The sequence below is a fragment of the Oncorhynchus kisutch genome, linkage group LG30, assembly GCF_002021735.2.
Source record: "Oncorhynchus kisutch isolate 150728-3 linkage group LG30, Okis_V2, whole genome shotgun sequence".
Lineage (NCBI taxonomy): Eukaryota > Metazoa > Chordata > Actinopteri > Salmoniformes > Salmonidae > Oncorhynchus > Oncorhynchus kisutch.
The window spans coordinates 23,088,908-23,116,879 of NC_034203.2; the positions used below are offsets into that span (position 1 = coordinate 23,088,908).

A 27,972-nucleotide genomic window follows, 5' to 3' on the forward strand; every position below is an offset into this window, starting at 1 on the left:
CACGTAGACACCCTGGCAGGTACATAGACAGGCTGACAGACAGGTATACACACAGGAAAACAAACAGAGAGATTGATAGATGTATTGGCAGGAAGACAAATAGACTACTAGCTGGCAGCGAGGCAGATAGAGGTAAATGGACCTGGTGACTGACTGACAGACAGACGATCATAGACAGACAGAAAGACAGAGGATCATAGACAGACAGAAGATCATAGACAGACAGACAGACAGACGATCATAGACAGACAGACAGACGATCATAGACAGACAGACGATCATAGACAGACACAGACAGACAGACGGACGATCATAGACAGACAATCATAGACAGACAGACAGACGATCATAGACAGACAGACAGACAGACAGACAATCATAGACAGACAGACAGACAGACAATCATAGACAGACAGACAGACAATCATAGACAGACAGACAGACAATCATAGACAGACAGACAGACGATCATAGACAGACAGACAGACGATCATAGACAGACAGACAGACGATCATAGACAGACAGACGGACGGTCATAGACAGACAGACGGACGGTCATAGACAGACAGACGGACGATCATAGACAGACAGACTATCATAGACAGACAGACAGACGATCATAGACAGACAGACAGACGATCATAGACAGACAGACGATCATAGACAGACACAGACAGGCAGACGGACGATCATAGACAGACACAGACAGACAGACGGACGATCATAGACAGACAGACAGACAGACAGACGATCATAGACAGACAGACAGACAGACAGACAGACAGACAGACAGACAGACAGACGGACGATCACAGACAGACGGACGATCACAGACAGACAGACGATCATAGACAGACAGACAGACGATCATAGACAGACAGAGGATCATAGACAGACAGACAGACAGACAGACGGACGATCATAGACAGACAGACGGACGATCATAGACAGACAGACAGACAATCATAGTCAGACAGACAGACAGACGGACGATCATAGACAGACAGACAGACGATCATAGACAGACAGACAGACGATCATAGACAGACAGACAGACGATCATAGACAGACAGACAGACGATCATAGACAGACAGACGATCATAGACAGACACAGACAGGCAGACGGACGATCATAGACAGACACAGACAGACAGACGGACGATCATAGACAGACAGACAGACGATCATAGACAGACAGACAGACGATCATAGACAGACAGACGGACGGTCATAGACAGACAGACGGACGATCATAGACAGACAGACTATCATAGACAGACAGACAGACGATCATAGACAGACAGACAGACGATCATAGACAGACAGACGATCATAGACAGACACAGACAGGCAGACGGACGATCATAGACAGACACAGACAGACAGACGGACGATCATAGACAGACAGACAGACGATCATAGACAGACAGAGGATCACAGACAGACAGACAGACAGACAGACAGACAGACAGACGGACGATCACAGACAGACGGACGATCACAGACAGACGGACGATCACAGACAGACGGACGATCACAGACAGACAGACGATCACAGACAGACAGACGATCATAGACAGACAGACGATCATAGACAGACAGACGATCATAGACAGACAGACAGACAGACGGACGATCATAGACAGACAGACGGACGATCATAGACAGACAGACAGACAATCATAGTCAGACAGACAGACGATCATAGACAGACAGACAGACGATCATGGACAGGTGTACAGCGGCCAGTGGTAGCACTGTATAAGGCAAGGACTTGTGCTGTGGATAGAGGGTCTGCAAGGTAGAGGCAGAGCAAGCATCACTACATTCAGGGAGGACAACAGGGCAAACAGGTACTACTCTTCTGTATTTGACTAACTTGAGGTGGCATAGTGTAACAATGCAACATAACTGTAACTACACTAAATACATAGGTATTGGGGAGACTTATTGTAAACCTTGACCTTGTGATTTGTGGTTGCAAGATTTGTTTTAGATTGGCATTTCCTATACAGGATATACTGTAGGGTAGACCTATGTTGCTTTTAACAAACCTTACCACTGTAGTTTTATCATTGGTTTAAGATGGTGAATTTTCTTCCTTTAGGTATTGGGATGTGTTCTCAAAAGTAAAGATCATGAATGGCACAATGCATGGCTAATGTTCCAAACAGGATGTGTTTTGTATTTTTTTTTAACCCGGGGGCATATGAAACATCCTTCTTACATGTAACCTTAAAATTGTGAAATTCTTCTTCTTTAGCCACCTTTGGAGAATACTGTATTGCAGTAGAATTGGATACTTTGTTTTCCCTGGTCTATTGGGAGTATATGTCTGCAGTAGGAGCTTGTACAGTAGCTGCCTGTCTGTAATGTAGGGGGAGACTAGGGATTGGGAATACAGGATCACCAACCAGAGGCTAGATTCCAGTGAACATAAATCAAACTGGGGAGGCTTACAGTATTGCAGTGTGCTGAGTAGTAGTGCATCGTGGTGGTAGACCAGTATTAAGTGGTCAGATAGAATCAGTCAGCAGCTCCACACAAGCAGAAGATGATAAAGCTCTACTGTGCACTGATACACTCAAGGTCTATACATTTCACATAGGTTGACAGGGATACCATAAGGAAGAACTCCTATCTAATCCAGAACTGCTGTTATGCTTTAATTTAATTTGTCTTGGTTTTGATCAGAAACTGGCCAGATTGACCCAGTCCTCATAGAGAAGTACAACACTCCAGGGTTTGTGGGCTGTCTGTCCAGAGTTCATTTCAACAACATCGCCCCTCTGAAGGCAGCACTGAGGTCTGGCATCGTCGCCCCGGTGACCACCCAGGGCATTCTAGTGGAGTCAAACTGTGGGGCGTCTCCTCTCACGATCTCACCAATGGCTGCTGCCAACGATCCCTGGCACATGGACTCAGGTACAGTAAATCATTGTGTATTTATCTATCTACTTTGATTGTCCAGCCAATGGAACCATTTATTCATACAGTGTCATGGGATTCTATTCTTGTGGTTTTACGTCTTGTTCCATCATCTTGAATACTGCATTTTTACGGTAAGCACTGTAAGGCCGTTAGTGTGTATAGTAGATGAATTGTCAACGGTCAACTGGCAGCACCAGCGGTCCACTCAGTTCTCCAAAGAGATCTGATATTTCATTGTAACGTCAAGCCGTTATATTTAATGGTGGTATTTTTCTTCTCCTCCAGCTATTGTACCATTTAAACCCATGTGCTGTTTAGCTCCTGCGGATAGCTCTACAGGGTGGTTATTACTGGGTCAGTGTATTGATCCTGGGTGAGCTTTTCCAGATACATGAGATATATTGCTGGGAAACACAAGATCCATCTCCTGCCTGCTCTGAGAATGGTCTGCTCTGTACTAGGATATGAAACTCCATCTCTCAGCGACTATGCTGTATGTTTAACCTATGGAGGCATATGTGAGGTTTCAATAGGTCAGATAAGTAATTTTAGTGCTACTGCTTTGGTAAGGATTAATATGAACAAGTTCAATTACCTTACAGCTAGGCCTAATGGAAGTAGTGGGTTGATCTTTTCAGTTATTGATTTTTACACCACTGATAGTAAAAGACAAATAGAATTTTAGATGAAAAATTAGAATAAGAGTGACAATCCTTTTATCATTTGATCTTAGCCTTGCATAGTGCTCCAAAGGCGACAAATCAGCCTTTGTAAGCTCCCTGTGAGAGGCATCTGCGATCCCTGCCCTACTGTATGTGTGTATATGAAAATAACAAAAAACAAAGTATTTTGTGAACCAGTACTTGATTTTTCCCCTACTAGCTTTGATTTTGCTGATTTGCTACTTTATTGAAGAAAAATGTACTTACTATGACTGAGATACAGTGAGGAGAACAAGTATTTGATACACTGCCGATTTTGCAGGTTTTCCTACTTACAAAGCATGTAGAAGTCTTACATGTTTATCATAAGTACACTTCAACTGTGGGAGACCGAATCTAAAACAAAAATCCAGAAAATCACATTGTATGATTTTTAAGTAATTAATTTGCATTTTATTGCATGACGTAAAAACTGTTGGCAGTTGGCACAATTATTAGAAAATGGAAGAAGTTCAAGATGACGGTCAATCACCCTCGGTCTGTGGCTCCATGCAAGATCACCTCGTGGGGCATCAATGATCATGAGGAAGGTGAGGGATCAGCCCAGCACTACATCGCAGGACCTGGTCAATGACCTGAAGGGAGCTGGGACCACAGTCTCAAAGAAAACCATTAGTAACACACTACGCCGTCATGGATTAAAATCCTGCAGCACACGCAAGGTCCCCCTGCTCAAGCCAGCGCATGTCCAGGCCTGTCTGAAGTTTGCCAATGACCATCTGGATGATCCAGAGGAGGAATGGGAGAAGGTCATGTGGTCTGATGAGACAGAGCGTTTGTCTAAACTCCACTCGCCATGTTTGGAGGAAGAAGAAGGATGAGTACAACCCCAAGAACACCATCCCAACCGTGCAGCATGGAGGTGGAAACATAATTTTTTGGGGATGCTTTTCTGCAAAGGGGACAGGACGACTGCACCGAGGGGGAGGATGGATGGGGCCATGTATCGTGAGATCTTGGCCAACAACCTCCTTCCCTCAGTAAGAGCATTGAAGATGGGTCGTGGCTGAGTCTTCCAGCATAACAACGCCCCAAAACACACAGCCAGGGCAACTAAGGAGTGGCTCTGTAAGAAGCATCTCAAGGTCCTGGAGTGGCCTAGCCAGTCTCCAGACCTGAACCCAATAGAAAATCTTGAGGGAGCTGAAAGTCCGTACTGCCCAGCAACAGCACCGAAACCTGAAGGATCTGGAGAAGGTCTGTATGGAGGAGTGGGCCAAAATCCCTGCTGCAGTGTGTGCAAACCTGGTCAAGAACTACAGGAAATGTGTGATCTCTGTAATTGTAAACAAAGGTTTCTGTACCAAATATTAAGTTCTGCTTTTCTGATGTATCAAATACTTATGTCATGCAATAAAATGCTAATTAATTACTTAAAAATCATACAATGTGATTTTCTGGATTTTTGTTTTAGGTTCCGTCTCTCACAGTTGAAGTGTACCTATGATAAAAAATTACAGACCTCTACATGCTTTGTAAGTAGGAAAACCTGCAAACTCGACAGTGTATCAAATACTTGTTCTCACCACTGTATGTGGTTGTCCCACCAAGCTCTTAATTGTAATATTTTTTATGTAGCGATTCCATGGACAAGGTGTATGAGTTGATATATAAAACAATGCAAGATTCAAGACTTCATGCTTTTCAGCTAAAATTATTGCACAGAATCAATCATCGCAGCCCTGCAGATTTTGTTGTGAGGATACAGAATAAATAGACAATTTGTTTTGGTATTGCACTTAGGTAGCTTGTTTCTGGTCTCAGGTTCAGGAATGGCTGAAAATGCATAACATTGATCAAAAATTGACCTTAGAAATAGTATTGTTGAGAGATCTGGTCAGTCAATTACTAATACTCTTAGTAAAAGTATTTATCTTCAACTCGCACTCTGTGGATTCTATTCGATTAGATAGATTCAAATTGTATGTTAAACATCACAGCATAGTTGAAATACAGTGAAGGAAACAAGTATTTGATCCCCTGCTGATTTTGTACGTTTGTCCACTGACAAAGAAATGATCCGTCTATAATTTTAATGGTAGGTTTATTTGAACAGTGAGAGACAGAATAACAACAAATAAATCCAGAAGAAAGCCTTGTCAAAAACGTTAAATTGATTTGCATCAGCCCGGGGGGGGGTCTTGGAGGGCTGGTGGCCTGTTGACCTGGCAGTTGGGGGCTTAGTCCGAGGGCTGATAGTAGAGGTCGACCGATTATGATTTTTCAATGCCGATACCGATTGGAAGACCAAAAAAGCCGATTAATCGGCCAATTTTAAAATATTTTTATTTATTTGTAATAATGACAATTACAACAATACTGAATTAACACTTATTTTAACTTAATATAATACATCAAAATCAATTTAGTCTCAAGTAGATAATAAAACATGTTCAATTTGGTTTAAATAATGCAAAAACGAAGTGTTGGAGAAGAAAGTAAAAGTGCAATATGTGCTATGTAAGAAAGCTAACGTTTGAGTTCCTTGCTCAGAACATGAGAACATATGAAAGCTGGTGGTTCCTTTTAACATGAGTCTTCAATATTCCCAGGTAAGAAGTTTTAGGTTGTAGTTATTATAGGACTATTTCCCTCTATACCATTTGTATTTCATTAACCTTTGACTATTGGATGTTCTTATAGGCACTTTAGTATTGCCAGTGTAACAGTATAGCCTCCGTCCCTCTCCTCGCTCCTCCCTGGGCTCGAACCAGCACCACATTGAAGCAGCGTTATCCATGCAGAGCAAGGGAAACAACCACCCCAAGGCTCAGAGCGAGTGAAGTTTGAAACACTATTAGCGCGCGCTAACTAGCCAGCCATTTCACTTCGGTCACACCAGCCTCATCTTGGGAGTTGATAGGTTTGAAGTCATAAACAGCGCAATGCTTGACGCACAACGAAGAGCTGCTGGCAACAGGCACGAAAGTGCTGTTTGAATGAATGTTTACGCCTGCTTCTGCCTACCACCGCTCAGTCAGATACTTAGATACTTGTATGCTTAGTCATATTACATGCAACACAGGACACGCTAGATAATCTAGTAATATCAACCATGTGTAGTTAACTAGTGATTATGATTGATTGTTTTTTTATAAGGTAAGTTTAACGCTAGCTAGCAACTTACCTTGGCTTACTGCATTTGTGTAACAGGCAGTCTCCTTGTGGAGTGCAACGAGAGAGAGGCAGGTCGTTATTGTGTTGGACTAGTTACATGTAAGGTTGCAAGATTGGATCCCCCGAGCTGACCACGGTGAAAATCTGTCTTTCTGCCCCTGAACGAGGCAGTTAACCCACCGTTCCTAGGCAGTCATTGAAAATAAGAATGTGTTCTTAACTGACTTGCCTAGTTAAATAAAAGGTGTAAAAATACAAATCGGCAAATCCGCGCCCAAAAATAACGATTTCCGATTGTTATGAAAACTTGAAATCGGCCCTAAATAATCGGTCGACCTCTAGCTGATAGTTCTGGTTCAGGTACCCATTTTTTACCTTACCTTGTGGAAGATCTGTTGGTTGCTTCTCTGGATGGGACTCTGTTAGATGACTGAATATAAGAAATATAATTGTAAAAACAAGTCCCTCTGGATAAGAGCATCTACATCCAGCCAACTTGTATCAAGTTGGCTGGATGTCCTTTGGGTGGTGGACCATTCTTCATACACACGGGAAACTATCGAGTGTGATAAACCCAGCAGCGTTGCAGTTCTTGACACAAACCTACCATACCCCGTTCAAAGGCACTTGTGTTTTATGTCTTGCTCATTCACCTTCTGAATGGCACACAATCCATGTCTCAATTCTCTCAAGGCTTAAAAATCATTCTTTAACCTGTCTCCTCCCCTTCATCTACACTGATTTGAAGTGGATTTAACAAGTGACATCAATAAGGGATCCTGGCTTTCAACTGGATTCACCTGGTCAGTCGGTCATGGAAATGTTTTGTATACTCAGTGTACATCTCCTGTCCAGTTGTTTTAATAGATGTCAAAGTATGCCAGTTTACAATTGACATATTCTGTCTCTAAAACATGTGACAGCATTTACATTTTTTTTAGCATTGTTGGATTATTTTGGGGCGGAGATATTTTGTAGCTGAGATTTTGTTTTTGTTTACTTTTTCAGCTGGTGCTGTATTCCCATTCAATGAGGAAAGAGTCAGCCGGGATGGAGTTGATCAGAACTCTGCAGTTATCGGAGGTGAGTAGGAGCAGTAACCAACTTGCTGACTATACAGGGTTGTTGATGTTTTTAAAGGTCATGTTCCTCAATGTCCATTGTACTTGCAGGTATCATTGCTGTGGTCATCTTCACCATCCTCTGCACCCTGGTGTTCCTGATTCGCCATATGTTCCGTCACAAGGGCTCCTACCACACCAACGAGGCCAAAGGGGCGGAGTCTGCGGACTGTGCCGATGCAGCCATCATTGTCAATGACCCCGCCTTCACAGAAACCATCGATGAGAGCAAGAAGGAGTGGTTCATCTAATTGGACATTCACATTTTGGTACTGGGCAGAGGTGTGCCCATTGCTCTTCGCTGTGTGAAGGCAAGGCTTTCTTTGATGAGGGATGAATGATGTGTCATTGTGGACTAGGGAGATGTCCCCTTGGACTAGATGTGTGCTTTGGCTGGCTTGTCTATAATGTATTTACATTGAGTGAGGAGTTTTGTCAACATGATATCAGTCATTCACATGGAGCCATTATTTCAATTACTGCATCCACTGAACTGAGAATGGGGGGAGATGAAATTATAACTTTTTTATTTATTTTTGCATTACAGTTGATATGTCTTAATGATTTGAGCTTTGATTGTAGAGATGTTTATGCCTGCATTTAGTGGGTCAAGCACAAACTGTATACTTATTTCCTTTGCTGCCAAATGAGACAAGACTATTCCTACACAGTTTAAAAAACACAAAACTAAGGTTTATGTCAGACATTGACATTGTATTGTAATGTGCTAATTTGATTGCACTGCAGTCCTTTGTGTATAATACAATGGCATGCTTCAAGATTATGGCATCCCTTCATTGCACCATTCCACACAGTAGCACTTGTATTTCCTCACAAATGTGGCTTATCTCACCCCAAAAATTTTGTACCAAATTATTCAGCGTGCTTTATCTGTTTTGCCCAGTCTTGCTACGTGATGGTTCTTCCTGGAAAGATTGTAATCTGGTATGAGATGACAGGTTCACATTTGGGGACATTTGTAAGGGAATTGCTATGATATTGTTATGCTTGTTTGTGCTATAAACCTTTTCATATCAGTTATAGAAATGACAATATCTGGCTTAACCCAACGTGCCTTCAGGGTTCAGCCACTTAGCCTTCTGTTTTAGACTATTTCATTATGGGCCCACTGACTGTCCCTTGAAACACTAAGACCAATAGGTATGTATTTATGATGGTTGCTATTTGCTAAAAGGAAAATGAAAGAACATGGCTTAAGTCCAGCTGTCCCCATGGACAGTGATACACTACAGTCATGGCCAAAAGTTGAGAATTACATTAATTTTCACAGTTTGCTGCTTCTGTGTCTTTAGATATTTTTGTCAGATGAAATACTGAAGTATAATTACAAGCGTCAAAGGCTTTTATTGACAATTACATGAAGTTGATGCAAAGAGTCAATATTTGCAGTGTTGACCCTTCTTTTTCAAGACCTCTGCAATCCGCCCTGGTATGCTGTCAATTAACTTCTGGGCCACATCCTGACTGATGGCAGCCCATTCTTGCATAATCAATGCTTGGAGTTTGTCAGAATTTGTGGGTATTGTTTGTCCACCCACCTCTTGAGGATTGACCACAAGTTCTCAATGGGATTAAGGTCTGGGGAGTTTCCTGGCCATGGACCCAAAATATCAATGTTTTGTTCCCTGAGCCACTTGGTTATCACTTTTGCCTTATGGCAAGGTGCTCCATCATGCTGGAAAAGGCATTGTTCATCGCCAATCTGTTCCTGGATGGTTGGGAGAAGTTGCTCTCGGAGGATGTGTTGGTACCATTCTTTATTCATGGCTGTGTTTTTAGGCAAAATTGTGAGTGAGCCCACTCCCTTGGCTGAGAAGCAACCCCACACAGGGATGGTCTCAGGATGCTTTACTGTTGGCATGACACAGGACTGATGGTAGCGCTCACCTTGTCTTCTCCGGACAAGCTTTTTTCCGGATGCCCCAAACAATCGGAAAAGGGGTTAATCAGAGAAAATGACTTTACCCCAGTCAACAGCAGTCCAAACCCTGTACATTTAGCAGAATATCAGTCTGTCCCTGATGTTTTTCCTGGAGAGACGTGGCTTCTTTGCTGCCCTTCTTGACACCAGGCCATCCTCAAAGTCTTCACCTCACTGTGCGTGCAGATGCACTCACACCTGCCTGCTGCCAATTCCTGAGCAAGCTCTGTACGGGTGGTGCCCTGATCCTGCAGCTGAATCAACTTTAGGAGACGGTCCTGGCGCTTGCTGGACTTTCTTGGGCGCCCTGAAGCCTTCTTCACAACAATTAAACCGTTCTCTTTGAAGTTCTTGATGATCAGATGAATGGTTGATTTAGGTGCAATCTTACTGGCAGCAATATCCTTGCCTGTGAAGCCCTTTTTTGTGCAAAGCAATGACGGCACATGTTTCTTTGCAGGTAACCATGGTTGGCAGAGGAAGAACAATGATTCCAAGCACCACCCTTTTGAAGCTTCCAGTCTGTTATTCGAACTCAATCAGCATGACATATTGATCTCCAGCCTTGTCCTCGTCAACACTCACACCTGTGTTAACGAGAGAATCACTGACATGATGTCAGCTGGTCCTTTTGTGGCAGGGCTGAAATGCAGTGGCCATTTTTGGGGGGCTTTGCAATTGATTGCAATTCATCTGATCACTCTTCATAACATTCTGGAGTATATGCAAATTGCCCTCATACAAACTGAGGCAGCAGACTTTGAAAATGAATGTGTCATTCTTAACTTTTGGCCACAACTGTATACACGCTCTTAATTAATACCTGAACTTGTATGGCTTTGTTGGCATCATGTGGTACTATATGTAATATTTTACTGTATATGATTGTTAGAGTACAGTGAGGTTTAATGTCTACTAATTTTAATTTCCTTATTTTCAGAATGCCCCACAATATTAAACGGTTCTCTCTTACAAGTGCCAACAAGACTCAAGTATGCTTTCTATGTCAGCCTTTCCCTCGTTAAGATGCTCATATTCACATCATGTGGGTTGAGTATTTAGCGTGGCATAACACAGACAACACAGTGTGTGCGCAGAAGACAAGAACTGGGGGATTAGAGAAGCTAAGGCGAATGTAGACAGCATGAGAGAGAGTAATGAAAACCTTTGCAATGAACATGAAATTATTAGCGGTTACTGCTGAAGGCTGTAACAGCATTCTGCAAACTGAAGGCATGCCTCCTTACATGTCAGCATTCCACATGCCCACAGCAATTTTGCACCACTTATTATTTGATAATTGCTTCATTGTTTGTTAGTTGTTGATATTTTGTCATGTATGCTATTATTAATCAACACAAAACCCTCTGCATCTCACAAGGGTACAGTTTGGCTTATTGTGCTTCAGATAGTTTTGCTCATTTGAATATCACCAACTGTATGTGGTAATAGTCAAGTTGCAACTATCAAAGCTTACTATTTTGTAAGCTAAAATAATCAGAGGACAATTACTGTAGAGCAACACTATGACAAAGCATGAGCTCACATCAGACTAACACTTCAATATTATAGCATACTGATAATGGATAACACACTTTATTTATGTTGCTGATAACCACTTGTCAAATGAACAATTGGTGTTTGATTACAATTTTTTACTTTCATTAGCAGCATGATATGTAAACTAAAACAGTACCACATTGCAGTACAATATATTTTACATGAATTACTTGGAAATATTTTGTATGTTTCTGAGGGATGATGTGCAAAAGCCTTTTTATAATATTTTAATTTTTCATTACAATTAAATGGCAGTTTTCTTTAATTCTGTGTGAAAAACAAATTGTAAAAAATTGTCTTTTACAGTGGCTTAAGATCAAGTCCCCCAAAATGCATTTAATTTGTTACTTATGTTCAGTATTGTATGTTAGGCTTGAGATTGCATACGTAATGTGATTTTGTCTTAATATAAATCATTAAACAAGCCTTGCCATACAAAGTGTGGTTGCTTTATCATCAGATGCCTCCCCATCAGAACCTTCCTCTCCCTGACATTTATGGTAGACACTAGCCTGGTCCGTCAAACTATACTGGACCTAGCCTTTTCACAGTAAAACATTTTAGTGGCCCCTCTTGACAGTGGAGAAAAACATGCTTTAAAAGTAACACGTTTTCTGCAATTCTACACATTTTGCCAAGGGGCAATGAGAAAATGTTGCAATTTTATAAAAATTCCTACAATTTTAGCTATTTTACTATTGAGGGGATAATGAAAAAAATTCAGTTCTAAGGCAAATTTCCTGCAATTCTACACAGTTTGCCATGACCTATACCATGTTAATATATTATCTGAGTGAGAGTGACCAACGTGCATTTGGCTATGATTACTAAATTTAGATTGCTGACTAGACTAATTTACCAATCAAAAAATTGTTAGCCGACATGGCTCATTGAGTGACTGACAACAAAACAATGCTGATACACAACCAAATGTCAGAATTGCACCTTGTGTATTATACTATTCTTACTCTCACTAGTAAGTTAAGACCTGACTGAATTCCTAAAATGAGGGGCCCTAAAGTCACTTTTGGCTGGGGCCAGCCCTGCATAAAACCAATACTAATATCATTAATTGTAGGATGTTTTTTTATTTTTTTATTTTATTTTACCTTTATTTAACCAGGTAGGCAAGTTGAGAACAAGTTCTCATTTACAATTGCGACCTGGCCAAGATAAAGCAAAGCAGTTCGACAGATAAAACGACACAGAGTTACACATGGAGTAAAAACAAACATACAGTCAATAATGCAGTATAAACAAGTCTATATACAATGTGAGCAAATGAGGTGAGAAGGGAGGTAAAGGCAAAAAAAGGCCATGATGGCAAAGTAAATACAATATAGCAAGTAAAATACTGGAATGGTTTCAGAATATAACGACAAATTGTTTGTTGCAGTGGCATACATGCTTATCAATCAGTTTTCATTAGAACCTTGACCTTCTCACAAATCGTGCTGTTCCATGCACAACATACAGTATGTCCATTATAATCAGCCGTGCGTGTCCGGAACTTTAAATTCCACTCAAATTCCATGGGACATCTTTCTGCAAACACATTTGTAAAGTGTTATTTCTATGCACTGCCGCAGCTATTGTTGTGGCAGTGAAAAGTAAATAATTTAGAGGGAAACGGGTATGTGTCTTTGAAAAGGAGTATTCCAATACTTTACTCAGATTAAAAACGTAATATTTGGTTCTAATTGGTACTGTTTTGTTTCATTTGGAGCCAAGAACGAGCACTACACGATGGTAAGCTAACGTCAGCTAGCTAGTACAGTAGCTAAACTGACTGGCTAGCTAAGCATAACGAGAAATCACCAGTGAACTTGAATATTATTCTAGCTAGCTAGTTATACAAAAACAGAACACACACGACTATTGTGTGTTGTATTTATACAGAGAACACGGCCTGGCTGTTTATCCGTAACGCTAATTGGCTTCTGTGGTCAGGTAGCTTAAGTTAGCTCTAGCGTTGCGCCTGAACAGGCCTCATTTCTCACGGTAGTTAGCTAACGTTACCCTGATAGCTCACTGGCTAATACCATGTTAGCTAAGTTGGTTATAACGTTTGCCAATCCAAATTTGCAGTTTGTATTATCGACTATTTGGTTTAAGTTACTAGCTAGCTAACAGTACACCTAGCAAATGTAATGCTAATGTCAGCTAGTCAAAAACATTGCTAACTGCTACGTTTGCTTACACTGCACCACTAACCAGGTTAATAGTTCACGTTTAGCCATGGCATGACAAAGCTAGATAGCGAATGTAAAGTTCAGAAGCTTCCTTGGCAAGCTTGTGCATGGGGACTACAGGTGTAGTAGCTAGCATTGCCAGAAAGTTCATATTTAATGTACAAGATATTGCCTTGGACTAGTTAGCTATCAATATTAGGTTTTGCAAATAACCAAAAGCTAGCTAGCAATATACACAGAATAGGTATGTAATGTCGGATTGCAAGCCAGGCATTACAGTCCCTCAAAGATTGTTTGCCACCAACTCAGTAGCAAAATATACTGTCCCTATCGTTGTAGCTTCCTCTTTTCAGTGTGTTTGCTGCTTAATCTGCATCTTTTGCCTTGGTTAGTGACAACACTGTCCCTGTGATAAATTGATGAATACTTGGGCCTGGACTGAAATGGTAATTATCTTGAACAGTTGGTTATTTAACAATTAGCCCCAAAACTTATCTTACCATCTCATGTTTGTCATTCATGCACAATACTTGCAGTATTCGCATAAGATATTTTTTACTTTAATATCCAATGAAATCATTATATCCACTTTGGTTAGCCTATATCAGGGGTAGGCAAACCTGTTCCTGAAGTGTCGCAGGATTCTTTCCCCCGACTAGGCACTAGACTTAACTAGATGATCAGTTCAGTGATTGCCTACATTCAAAACACCTGCTCTTCCAGATCAGTTAAATCAAAAACATGAAGTGCCTGCTCCAGGACCAAGGTTGCGTACCCCTTGTGTATTTTATGTCTATGGTTGTATTCTAAGACTTAGTAGAATCCAAGTTAACATATTTACATATAAACATGTAATGAAACAAGGTCAGGTTAGGCCTCATCTTGAAATCATAATTCTGCGCTCTTGTCTACTCTTAAGTTATATATATTTTTCTTTGTGATTTCTCTACCTTCAATGTATTATTCAATATCACTTGAGTGATCTCCTGCTCCATGCCGGAAATCAGCCCTGCCTACCCTGCACAGGTTTAACAATAGGAGCCGAGGGCAGTAGGGTTTAGGTTTCCACCTGAAGGAAAGCCAAATCCAGTCAGCCGTATTCCCCCAGCCAGGCTGCACTGGGGTGGGCAGACACTCACTGACACTAATGTAGTTACAGTATTCAGGACCAGTGAAGGTCAGATCACAGGCCCAGCTGTTGGGTCTTGATCAAGGGGAGGCTGGAGTCAATATAACACTCACTAGACTAATCTCTAACAATATGTCATACATTATCACCTGGATAGCAGATACTAGCTTTATATGGCAGGGGAACTATTCCAATCATTTTGCTGTGTACTGTAGTCTACAATGGAAGCAGTTTCAAGTGCAAATATTGATGAGCTAGATCCTAATGCATGTTTTTTTCTAGCCAGGTAATGATCTTTTTCAATTGAATGTCAACATCAATTATTGCAATCCCAACATTCTACAATGCAAGATTTTTTCTTACTCTTCAGGGCCTGTGCTAATGTGACTTATACAATGTTTTCTCCTTTCTTACAATGTGTTTGTTTGCAGGTTTGGCAGGATGCTCTCCTGATTGCTACTTGAAGGGGGTCTTCCAAGATCATCTGCCACTCCAAAGAGAAGACCCCACCTTGTCTCTGTGTTACATTGTGACCTCTCTCTTTATCACCTTATGGAGGAGTAGCTCTTGACGGTTTCATTACAAGCAATAAAAGAAGACGTGGCACGGAGCATCTGAGAGGAGAGCAACAACAAGCAAAGAGACAATGTCATCCAACAGAAGCCAGAACCCTCATGGGCTCAAGCAGATTGGCCTGGACCAGATCTGGGATGACCTGCGAGCAGGAATACAGCAGGTGTACACCAGACAGAGCATGGCCAAATCACGATATATGGAACTGTACACGTATCCTTCCACATAAATACACTCCCAGGCTTCTCTGACTGTGTGCTTCCAAGTGTGTCTCTTTATTATGGGCAGTTTTTATGGCTGACACCAGCACAGGTTTTCCTCAGTTTAAAGCATATTTGGGATAATCCATTGTCAGTATTTTAAGTTTCTACATTTATGTTGTTGCCTTTACCCACCACCCAGACATGTTTATAACTACTGTACCAGTGTGCATCAGTCCAATCAGGCCCGTGGGGCAGGGCCACCTCCATCCAAGCCCTCCAAAAAGGCCCCCACCCCAGGAGGGGCCCAGTTTGTGGGCCTGGAGCTCTACAAGAGACTCAAGGAGTTCCTCAAGAACTACCTGACCAACCTGCTCAAGGTAATGCTCTGTTCTGTGCCTTTTTTAAATGGACTGAGGTCAATGAATCGATTAAATGAATTGGCCTGCTAGTTAATTCTCCATTAGCCCTTCCAGTAAAGGTTAAAAGGAAGCATATGAAATGTCCTACCACATTTGCATGCTTATCTCTAACTACAGTGATATGTGAACCCTTTTGAATTACCTGGATTTATGCATAAATTGGTCATAAAATATTATCGGATCTTCATCTAAGTCACAACAATAGACAAACACAGTCTGCTTAAACTAATAACACACAAACAATTATAATTGTTCATGTCTTTATTGAACACACTGTGTAAACACTCACAGTGCAGTTTGGAAAGAGTATGCAAACACTTGGATTTAATATCAGGTTGACCCTTCTTTGGCAGCAATAAGCTCAACCAAAAGTTTTCTGTAGTTACGGATCAGACCTGCGCAACGGTCAGGAGGATTTTTGGACCATTCCTCTTTACAAAACTGTTTCAGTTCCACAATATTCTTCGTATGTCTGGTATGACCCACTCTCTTGAGGTCATGCCACAGCATCTCAATCGGGTTGAGGTCAGGACTGACTGGGCCACTCCAGAAGGTGTATTTACTTCTGTTCAAGCCATTATGTTGTTGATTTACTTCTTTCTTTTGGGTTGTTGTCCAGTTGCATCCCCTACCTCCTGTTGAGCTTCAATTGGCGGACAGATAACCTAACATTCTACTGCAAAATGTCTTGATAAACTTGGGAATTCATTTTTATGTTGATGATAGCAAGCTGTCCAGGCCCTGAGGCAGCAAAGCAGCCCCAAACCATGATGCTCCCTCCACCATACTTTACATTTGGGATGAGGTTTTGATTTTGGTGTGCTGTGCCTTTCTTTCTCCACACATAGTGTTGTGTGTTCCTTCCAAACAACACAACCTTAGTTTCATCTCTCCACAGATTTTTTTTTGCCAGTAGCGCTGTGGAACATCCATGTGCTCTTTTGTGAACTTCAGACTTATACAGCAATGTTTCTTTTGGACAGCAGTGGCTTCTTCCATGCTGTCCTCTAATGAACACCATTCTTGTTTAGTGTTTTACGCATTGTAGACTTGTCAACAGAGCTGTTAGCATCCTCCAGAGATTTCTGTACGTCTTTAGCTGACACTCTAGGATTCTTCTTAACTTCATTGAGTGTTCTGCGCTGTGCTCTTGCAGTCATCTTTGCAGGGCGACCACTCCTAGGGAGAGTAGCAACAGTGCTGAAATTTCTCTATTTCTATACAATTTATCTTACCGTGGACTGACTTTTAGAGATACTTTTGTAACCCTTTCCAGCTTTATGCAAGGCAATAATTCTTCATCTTAGGTCTTCTGAGATCTCTTTTGTTTGAAGCATGGGTTACATCGGGCAATGCTTCCTGTGAATAGCGAACTCAAATATTCTGAGTGTTTTTATGAGGCAGGGCAGCTCAAACCAACATCTCCAATCTTGTTTCATTGATTGGAATCCAGGTTAACTGACTCCTCGCTCCATTTAGCTTTTCGAGATTTCATTAGCCTAGGGGTTCACATACTTTTTCCAACCTACACTGTGAATGTTTAAATGATGTATTCAATATAGACAAGAAAAATACAATAATTTGTGTGTTATTACTTTAAGCACACTGTGCTTGTCTATTGTTGGGACTTAGAGGAAGATCAGGGGAATTTTTATGTAAAATCTATGCAGAAATCAGGTAATTCCAAAGGGTTCACATACTTGTTCTTGCCACTGTAAATATCACTCATGTCCCCATCATCTGCAGGACGGAGAAGACCTGATGGATGAGAGTGTATTAAAGTTCTACACACAGCAGTGGGAAGACTACAGATTCTCCAGCAAAGTGCTGAATGGTATCTGTGCCTACCTCAACCGGCACTGGGTCCGCCGCGAGTGTGACGAGGGGCGCAAAGGGATATATGAAATCTACTCCGTAAGACAAAACTTTTTTTTTTTTTTTTTGTTAACCTAAATCTTATATTCTTAAATGGTTTTCTCAATTGTATGCATTGCCTCATCCTTTCCTCTCCTTTCAGCTCGCGTTGGTAACATGGAGAGAATGCCTTTTCAGACCTTTGAATAAACAAGTGAGTATATGCTCAGATTAGCTGTGGAAAAGTTATTCCCAGTCTTAGTTGATTACGATACATTTTGTTGAAGGCATGATCCTAAATGTGTGTGTGTGTGTGTGTCCCCCAACTAAGGTCACAAATGCTGTATTGAAGCTCATTGAGAAGGAACGTAACGGAGAGACCATCAACACTAGGCTTATCAGTGGAGTCGTCCAGTCCTATGGTAGGTCCTGGCATATTTTAATGGTGTGTTGTTCAACCAATTTGAAACTGTTGTGAGATGTGATATCATGGTTCTGAAATTATGTTGGTTGACAGTGGAGGTTGTGTGTCTTTCAGTTGAGTTGGGTCTCAATGAGGACGATGCCTTTGCCAAAGGCCCCACGTTGTCAGTCTACAAAGAGTACTTCGAGACTCAGTTCTTGGCGGACACAGAGCGCTTTTACACACGAGAGAGCACAGAGTTCCTGCAACAAAATCCAGTTACTGAATACATGAAAAAGGTGGGTTATGAAACCAGTATATTGAGCCAAATAGATGTATCAGTAGCCTTTTTGTTTAGTGTAAAAATGTACAGAATCCCTCTCTTTCTCCATCTCTTTCGGTCTCTCACTCGGCTCTCTTTCTCCTTCTGTCTCTCTCTCAGGCTGAGGCGCGTCTGTTGGAGGAGCAGCGGAGGGTGCAGGTGTACCTCCATGAGAGCACGCAGGACGAGCTGGCCCGCAAGTGTGAGCAGGTGCTCATCGAGAAGCACCTGGAGATCTTCCACACAGAGTTCCAGAACCTTCTGGACGCTGACAAAAATGAAGGTATGGATGAGTCCAAATGGCAATTGCCAGCCAGACATGCTTTTTTGCTATTGCCAGATTTGTACTTTTCATACATTTATACTTTGCCTTGAGAAATGATTCATACCCACTTATTTATTCCACATTTTCTTCTTACATCATGAATTCATCTACACACAATAACCCATAATAACAAAGTGAAAACATGTTTTTAGAATTTATTGAAAATTAAATACAGATCTCATTTACATACATATTTTCACCACTGAGTCATTACTTTGTAGAAGCACCTTTGGTAGTGATCACAGGTTTGAGTAGTCTTTGGTATGTCTGTATTAGCTTTGCACATCTGCATTTGGGGGGTTTTCTCCCATTCTTCCTTGCAGATTTTCTCAAGCTCTTGTTAAGTTAGATGGAGAGTGGCGGTGAACAGCAAGTCTTTCTGATGATTTTCAATGGGAATTAAGTCTGGGCTTTGGCTCAAGGACTTTCACATTCTTGTTCTGAAGCCATTCAAGCATTGCTTTGGGTCATTGTCCTGTTGGAAAGTACATTTTCACCCCAGTCTAAGGACGGTTTTAATGTCACATGCACAAGTACAGTGAAATGCCTCTGAAGCAGGTTCTCATCAAGGATTTGCCTGTATTTGGCTCCATTCATTGATTGTTCCCTCTATCCTTATCAGTCTCTCTCCCTGCTGCTGAAAAGCACTTTTTTTTTTTTACAGTGTCATGCTGTCCTTAAGGAGCAGATTCAATGCATGAGCAGCACAGCCAATGGGTGTGATGTGAGAGTAAGACTCCTCCACTTTAGACCAAGCAGACTTTATGTTCGCAGCATTGTCTGTCACTAGTGCAAATACCTGCTGTGGTCCAAGGTCATTGATGACTGCCTTCAGCTCCTGATGGGTCATTGATGACTTGCAATCATCTCTGATGGGTGGACGAATGTTCATGGGCAAGGAATTATTAACTACATAATCTCTACTACCTCATCCAGTATTCTACAAGAGCACAGACACAAGGGACAACAGACACACTGTTCTCTACCAGTGTAGAATACTTGTAGAATACTGGATGAGGTAGTAGAGATTATGTAGTTAATAATTCCTTGCCCACGAACATTCGTCCATCCATCAGAGATGATTGCAATACAGTCTGCTTTCTCTATGATTTGCTTGACCTTCACTTGAACTCTGCATCCAGCAAATGAGTAGATGAAGCATGTCTGGTTGGAGGGGTATGCTGGGCGAGGAACATTCAGAATTCTCTTCCAATATGCATAAACCTGTGAGCATCAGAGGTGAACCAATTGCATACACAGCTCGAGCAAGATATTCATCAGCATTTCTCAGACTACGTTCCTCCATTGAGTAAAACAACTTCTGATTCCAGGAGGACCGTGAGCTGTTGCTATCGATAATGTGTCTGATTCATCATTTTTACCTGGAATAGAAGTAGAGGGTCTTTTGTCAGAGGTTTCTTGTTGTGAGCATTGAGGGAACTTTATGCACTTGGCCAGATGATTCGGCATTTTTGATTCGGCATTCTTCACATATGATTTGGCACAGTCTTTGCAAATGTACACAGCTTTTCCTTCTATATTAGCTGCAGTGAAATGACTCCACACATCAGATAGTGCCCGAGGCATTTTCCTATAAAGATTATGAAAAAATTGAGTAAAAAAAACCAAATACTATTCCATGTACAGGTAAATACAGTTAGTTTAACCTCTCTAAGAATAGGAGACGGTAGCGTCCCACTTGGCCAAAAGCCAGGGAAAATGCAGCGCGGCAAATTCAAATAAAATGATATAAAAATCTAACTTTCATTAAATCACACATGTAAGATACTAAATTAAAGCTACACTCGTTGTGAATCCAGCCAACATGTCAGATTGTAAAAAAGGCTTTTCGGCAAAAGCATAAGAAGCTATTATCTGATGATAGCACAACAGTAAACAAAGAGAGTAGCATATTTCAACCCTGCAGGCGCTACACAAAACGCAGAAATAAAATATAAATCATGCCTTACCTTTGACGAGCTTCTTTTGTTGGCACTCCAATATGTCTAATTAACATCACAATTGGTCCTTTTGTTCGATTAATTCCGTCCATATATATCCTCCAAAATGTCAATTTATTTGGTGCATTTGATCCAGAAAAAAACTGCTTCCAATTTGCGCAACGTCACTACAAAATAGCTCAAAAATTACCTGTAAACTTTGACAAAACATTTCAAACTACTTTTGTAATACAACTTTAGGTATTTTTAAACATTAATAATCGATCAAATTGAAGACAGGTCTATCTGTGTTCAATACAGGAAGACAACAAACCAACGCTACTTTTCAAGTCTTGCGCAACTCTCAACAGTGTTACCCAGTTCCTAGATGGCCGTACTTCTTCATTGCACAAAGGAATAACCTCAACCAAATTCCAAAGACTGGTGACATCCAGTGGAAGTGGTAGGAACTGCAAACAAGTGCCTAAGAAATATTGTTTCCCAATGAGAACTCACTGAACAGACAAGACCTCAAAAAAATATATTTCTGAATGGTTAGTCCTCGTGGTTTTGCCTGCTCACATACATGATTCAAACAGTTTTAGAAACGTCAGAGTGTTTTATATCTAAATCTCCTAATAATATGCATATCTTATATTCTTGGCATGAGCAGCAGGAAGTTGAAATTGGGCACGCTATTTATCCAAAAGTGAAAATGCTGCCCCCTATACCATAAGAAGTTAATTAAACAACTCCTTTGTAAGATAAATGTTTTAAAATTAAACACGTATGGAAACAGGTGAATTAACTTTCCTCAGTTGGCAGGCTCAAGCAAGCTAAAACCCACATGGTAGCAAGAACTAACTAGCAGAAATTGTTAACAAGTTAGAAATGATTTAAACACACTTTGCTCATTGATGGGACTGAAGTGAAACGGGTCGAGAGTTTCAAGATCCTTGGTGTCCACATCACCAACAAACTATCATGGTCCAAACACACCAACACAGCTGTGAAGAGGGCACAACCATGCATATTCCCCCTCGGGAGACTGAAAAGATTTGGCATGGGTTCCCAGATCCTCATGTTCTACAGCTGCACCATCGAGAGCATCCTGATCTGTTGCATCGCTGCCTGGTATGACAACTGTTCGGCATCTGACCGTAAGGCGCTACAGAGGGTAGTCCGTACTGCCCAGTACATCACTGTGGCCGAGCTTCTTGACATCCAGGACCTGTATATTAGGCGGTGTCAGAGGAAGGCCCAAAAAATTGTCTAAGACTTCAGTCACCCAAGTTATAGACTGTTATCTCTGCTACTGCACGGCAAGCAGTACCGGAGCACCATATCTAGGACCAAAAGGCTCCTTAACATCTTCTACCCCCAAGCAATAAGACTGTAAGACTGCTGAACAACTAAACTAATCAAATGGCCACCTGAACTATTTACATTGACCCGTCCCCCTCTTTGTTTTTACACTGCTGCTACTAACTGTTTTATTATCTATCAATAGTCACTTTACAAATTACCCCCGCACATTGATTCAGTACTGTTACCCCCTATATATAGCCTTGTTATTGTTATGTAAATGTATTTTACTTTTTGATTGATACATATAAATAAATTGTCAATATTTCATTAACTCTTTCTTAAACTGTGTTGTTGGTTAAGGGCTTGTATGTAAGAATTTCAGTGTAGTGTTTGGAGCATGTGACATGCATCGCCATTCTCTGTCTGTAGACCTTGGGCGGATGTACAATTTGGTGTCCCGGATCACTGATGGATTGGGAGAGCTGAAGAAACTCCTGGAGACGCACATATACAACCAGGGCCTTGCTGCTATAGAGAAGTGTGGAGAAGCAGCTCTCAATGTAAGAACTACAATGGTTTTACCGGTTCACATCTTTATTAGAATAATCTGAGACAGTCCTTTCTCCAGTTCACTTGAGTGTTCCTTGACTTTGTTTTCATTTATTTCACCACAGGATCCCAAAATGTATGTCCAGACCATCTTAGACGTCCACAAGAAGTATAATGCTTTAGTAATGTCAGCGTTCAACAACGATGCTGGTTTTGTTGCTGCTCTGGACAAGGTATGTTCATATTTTACTATATTTTGTGGTGTTAGACATTTTCAGACGGTGTCACACACACACACACTTGCTGTTTTTGTTAACTTTGAACACCCATTTTTTGTCTTCACAGGCCTGTGGACGCTTCATAAACAACAATGCTGTGACCAAGATGGTGCAGTCATCCAGCAAATCCCCAGAGCTACTGGCTAGATACTGTGACTCTCTGCTGAAGAAGAGGTGTGCCTCTGCTCTGGCACATTCACTTATTGCATAACTCAGAACCACAATTTGATATTCAAGTCTACGTATGCCTGAGACCAGTAGCCAGCACTCCAGTATTGCTATGGACATTTGTTCTGAAATGGTTCACATTGACTAGAGTCAATACGACGTCTACTCTTGTGGTTTTAATAGACACTGCTAACATACAAGAGAAGGATGTCTGATTTTTAAATTCAATTATTTTCTTTCTTTTTTTTTGCACAGCTCAAAGAACCCAGAGGAGGCAGAGCTAGAAGACACACTAAACCAAGTGGTGAGTTGGACTGCTTTTTTTCCCTTTTTTCTCAGCTGCCACACTGGTACTGTATTTTATACATTATCTGGTTGCCTGGAGTCGACAGGATGAAAAGTGGAGCTTCTGCACTGGCTGCCTTCCATTGTAGACCCAATCTCCTCCCCCTCCTTCAGCCCGGCGTTGCATTTTAGTTGGTTTACAACTCTATAACTGTTATGTGTTCTCTTCCCTAGATGGTGGTCTTTAAGTACATAGAGGACAAAGATGTGTTCCAGAAGTTCTATGCCAAGATGCTGGCTAAGCGGTTAGTCCATCAGAACAGCGCCAGTGATGATGCTGAAGCCAGTATGATCTCCAAACTAAAGGTACTATACCACAAAAAATCTGTTTACCTCCTCATGACCATGTTTTTAATTTGGCATTTTCAACGTGATATTGACATTACATTGTGATTGGTAACTAGAGTTGTGCAGTTTGTTTATTGTACAAATCTGTTAGATATTCTCTGGTTGCTCAGTCTTTGGACTGTGTTTTACCTGGGATCATCTGTCCTAATGGCATGTCCTGCCCTCTTTCCCAACAGCAAGCGTGCGGCTTCGAGTACACCTCCAAACTCCAACGCATGTTCCAGGACATCGGAGTCAGCAAAGACCTAAATGAACAATTTAAAAAGCACCTCACCAACTCTGAGCCTTTGGACTGTGAGTATATCTGTCTGTGACTCTGATATGCGGTGGTACCTTGTCCCCCATTCTGGGATTCATTATGTGATGACAGAAATTAGTTTCTTAATCTCGGAAACCTGGATTGATTTAGTAGGGCCCTGGTTTTTCCTAATCAAACGTTTAAAAAATCACATTGAAACAAATAACTATTATAGGAAGATTGTTGATCTGTTTTCTGTGTGTGTGCGTCTCAGTGGACTTCAGCATCCAGGTTCTCAGTTCTGGTTCCTGGCCCTTCCAGCAGTCCTGTACATTTGCCTTGCCCTCTGAGGTGAGAGACTAACTGATCCCCTCCACAGTGACCCAATTTACTTACATTGATCACTGTTTTACTCACTGTTCTCTCTTTTCTTCTCTCCTACCCTCATTTAGCTGGAGAGGAGTTACCAAAGGTTCACTGCCTTCTACGCCAGCAGACACAGCGGGCGCAAGCTGACCTGGCTCTACCACCTGTCCAAAGGAGAGCTGGTCACCAACTGCTTTAAGAACAGATACACTCTGCAGGTGATTACAGGTGTTGTCTGATCAGATAAAATATGAATATTTCCTCTCAGACTCTCACAACCATCACTATTGAACAAATATACTGGTGTGTGCTGACTATTTAACAAGAAAAAAATAATGAATCAACAATATGCATGGAGCGGAGTTGTCATGGTATCCTCTACTATTGAATGGTTTTGACGTATTCCCTGTTGCTCCTCCTGTCCTCCCAGGCTTCTACCTTCCAGATGGCCATCCTATTGCAGTACAATGCTGAGGACGTCTACACAGTGCAGCAGCTCGCAGACAGCACACAGATCAAGATAGTGAGTACTGACAACTCAACGGTATCTAGTTGGCTACAGCCAGAGAGTCTATTCTCTTTGATGGATGGTCTTTCAAAGGAAGACCTTATGCTCTGATGGGAATACAAAACACTAATAACACCTGCTCTTTCCATGACAGACTGACCAGGTGAATCCAAGTGAAAGCTATGATCCCTTATTGATGATAAATCCACTGATTGTAGATGAAGGGGAGGAGATGTGTTAAAGAAGGATTTTTTAAGCCTTAAGACAATTGAGACCTGGATTGTGTATGTGTGCCATTTAGAGCGAGAATGGGCAAGACAATATTTAAGTGCCTTTGAACGGCGTGTGGTAGGAGATGCCAGGTGCACCGGTTTGAGTCAAGAACTGCAACGCTGCTCGGTTTTTCACGCTCAACAGTTTCCTGTATGTATCAACAATGGTCCACCACCCAAAGGACATCCAGTCAACTTAACATGGCCCAGCATCCCTGTGGAACACTTTCGACACCTTGTACAGTCCATGCTCCAACCAATTTAAGGCTGTTCCGTGGGTAAAGAGGGGGAGGTGGGGGTGCAACACAATATTAGGAAGGTGTTCCTAATGTTTGGTATACTATGTGTATAAGCTGAAAGCAACAGCCCACTATCTGCCTTATACGTTGCCTGTTTTGTTTTTGTTCTCACCAGGACATTTTGGTGCAGGTGTTGCAAATCTTGTTGAAGTCTAAATTGCTGGTAGGTTTTATGCCTCTTATTTTCATATAATCTACCAAACAAATCTAGTTGCTAGGGGAGACATCAATGAACTATTCTGCACTGTGGATTTCAACTTTGACCCAAGCAATGTTCTGTTGTCTAGGTCCTGGAGGATGAGAATGCAAATGTGGATGAAGTAGAGTTCAAACCAGACACCTTAATAAAACTCTTCCTGGGATACAAAAAGTGAGTCATTACACACACCATGTAATCAATATAGGTCACAAACCTGCAAATTGTGGAACCAGATATTCCAAATTGCAGTGATGTTACTGTACTTTAATAGATTCCATGAACTGTTGCTGATATATTTTGATTTGAATCTATACAGCAAAAAACTTCGGGTGAACATTAATGTGCCAATGAAGACAGAGCAGAAGCAGGAGCAGGAAACCACTCACAAGAACATAGAGGAGGACAGGAAACTGTTAATACAGGTACACTGTACATCACGCTATTCTATTTTTTCCCCTGATCTAACTCACACTACAAAAATCTGTCTATTGTCTAGCGTGCACAAACAACCTCTCTGGTCTAGAATATTCACCCAGGATCATTTTGGTCTAAACCTGCTGTGTTCTCTCTTTCTCTACCCTGCTGTAGGCTGCCATTGTGAGAATCATGAAGATGCGCAAAGTGCTAAAACATCAGCAACTCCTGGCAGAGGTGCTGAATCAGCTGTCATCCAGGTTTAAACCAAGAGTTCCCGTCATCAAGGTAAATTATGCCGTAAATTAGGCCACGTTAGATGGAAATTGACCTTACCCCAGAGGATTTCTTGGAACCACATACTGTAAATGCAACATCTGCCATGGTAGGAACGTGCTTGTATTTGTCTTTCAGAAATGTAACAAATCTATACTCCTGTAGGTTTATGGAAACCACTTTCTGTAAAAACTTTCTGTTTATGGAAACCACTTTTCATGTGCCATGTTAGTAATGGTCATGTATGGTTTTTGTCTTTCAGAAATGTATCGACATCCTGATCGAGAAGGAGTACCTGGAGCGTGTCGACGGAGAGAAAGACACTTACAGCTACTTGGCTTAAAACCTTTTCATTGTTCTCCACCCTCCCTCCTTTCTTTTTTTTAAAGTTGTCTTTTGAGTAATTAACATCATTCCTTTTGACATTTGGCCAATGTTGTCAGGAATGCGAGCACAGAAGGAGAAAAAGAAGAAAAAAGTTGTCAATCATCATCAAGGTGGTTGCGAAAGCTGGACTTCCCTTTAAACTCTGACATTATGGGATAGCTGCTCGCCCAGTGTTTGTTTGAAGATCCCATCTGAACTGCTCAGGATCGACAGATACATTTTGATATGTAAATATCGACAGAGACCTTTACCTCTTTACTTTTATCTTGCAAAGTTAATAACATACAAAAAAAACTATCAAAACCCTTCACACCGAGGGTTGCATGCTACTGCCTATCTGCATTTAAGAAGCAAAAAGACGTAATAGATGAGAAGCTATTAAGACACTGCTGCTTTATGTGGCAGTAGCAAATTATGAACGTATGTTTTAAAAAAAGATGAGTGCAATTTTAGCTGCACTTCCAGAAAGCGATCTGTGTTTGAAAAAGGCCCTTAGAAGTGTAATCTGCATTGTTACCAGCTACCAGAAAAACATTTGTATAGTGTGGTTCACTTTTTTTTTTTTAAATGTATGGTAAATAAAAATGAAAGGTTTCTGTATTCCCTCTGATGGTTTTTATTCCTTCAAAGCTGATGTGAACTTTGGGCTGAGATGTTTACACACGCATCCCAATTCTAATCTATGTTTACTAATTGGTTGTGAAAAAGAGCTAATGTGATTGGTCAAAAGACCAATTAGAGGGGGAAAATATAAGAACTGTGCAGCCTGTTTAAACGCAGCCCTGGATATTATAGATCATTGCTGGTTTCTTGATGTTACAATCCATGAATGACCTACTTAGCTGTTCATTGCCATTCATTTGTAAACTGTAAAGCTTGTCAACAAGATGTATTGTGTGGGTATTAGAACCGAAGGTTGCTACTTTCCCATGATCAGTTTTAATCAGAATGTACTTTAATGGCTGTGTTTAGACAGGCAGCCCAATTCAGATTTTTTTTTTTACCACTAATTGGTATTTTGACCAATCACATCAGGGTTTTTTTTCTGATTCGTCAAAAGACACATTTTTGAGAGAGAGAAAAAATATATCAGAATTGAGCTGCCTGTCTAAACACAGCCTAAATCACTGAAAACGTTCACATCGTAGGCAGGATGCAGGCAGAAAATGTATGAGATTGGATCTTGGGGTTCTCTTGCCTATTTCAATAATAAACATTTTAAATTAGCCTATCATAATGCTATTATTTTTTACGCTTTTAAT

The 27,972-nt window shown here is 41.2% G+C and overlaps 2 protein-coding genes across 5 annotated transcripts in view; both read left to right on the top strand.

Moving 5' to 3' along the window:
* LOC109875343 (contactin-associated protein-like 2) overlaps positions 1-11,312 on the top strand; it is a 77,528-nt gene extending 66,216 nt beyond the window's left edge. Inside the window, exons 23-25 of the mRNA XM_031810695.1 lie at positions 2,697-2,927; positions 7,781-7,855; positions 7,945-11,312. Coding sequence (XP_031666555.1) covers positions 2,697-2,927; positions 7,781-7,855; positions 7,945-8,144 — 506 coding nt within the window. The 3' untranslated portion in view covers positions 8,145-11,312. The remainder of the gene's footprint in view (positions 1-2,696; positions 2,928-7,780; positions 7,856-7,944) is intronic.
* A 1,629-nt stretch (positions 11,313-12,941) lies between these two features.
* Positions 12,942-27,941, top strand: LOC109874683 (cullin-1-like). Of its 4 annotated transcripts, XM_020466710.2 has the most exons (23): positions 12,943-13,144; positions 13,980-14,033; positions 15,148-15,502; positions 15,692-15,869; positions 17,658-17,825; positions 17,929-17,979; positions 18,097-18,187; positions 18,304-18,467; positions 18,611-18,773; positions 22,493-22,623; positions 22,738-22,845; positions 22,958-23,064; positions 23,314-23,362; positions 23,578-23,709; positions 23,928-24,045; positions 24,264-24,340; positions 24,442-24,573; positions 24,786-24,878; positions 25,550-25,597; positions 25,722-25,804; positions 25,950-26,055; positions 26,222-26,335; positions 26,586-27,941. In XM_020466710.2, exons 3-23 carry the CDS (start codon positions 15,363-15,365, stop codon positions 26,664-26,666), a joined length of 2,334 nt encoding a protein of 777 aa, XP_020322299.1. In that variant the 5' UTR covers positions 12,943-13,144; positions 13,980-14,033; positions 15,148-15,362; the 3' UTR covers positions 26,667-27,941. The 4 variants fall into 4 exon arrangements, with proteins under 4 accessions (XP_031666153.1, XP_031666152.1, XP_020322299.1 ...); XM_031810293.1 differs by having other exon boundaries at positions 12,942-13,144; positions 25,950-26,335; XM_020466709.2 differs by lacking the exon at positions 13,980-14,033.
* Positions 27,942-27,972: the final 31 nt, after the last annotated feature.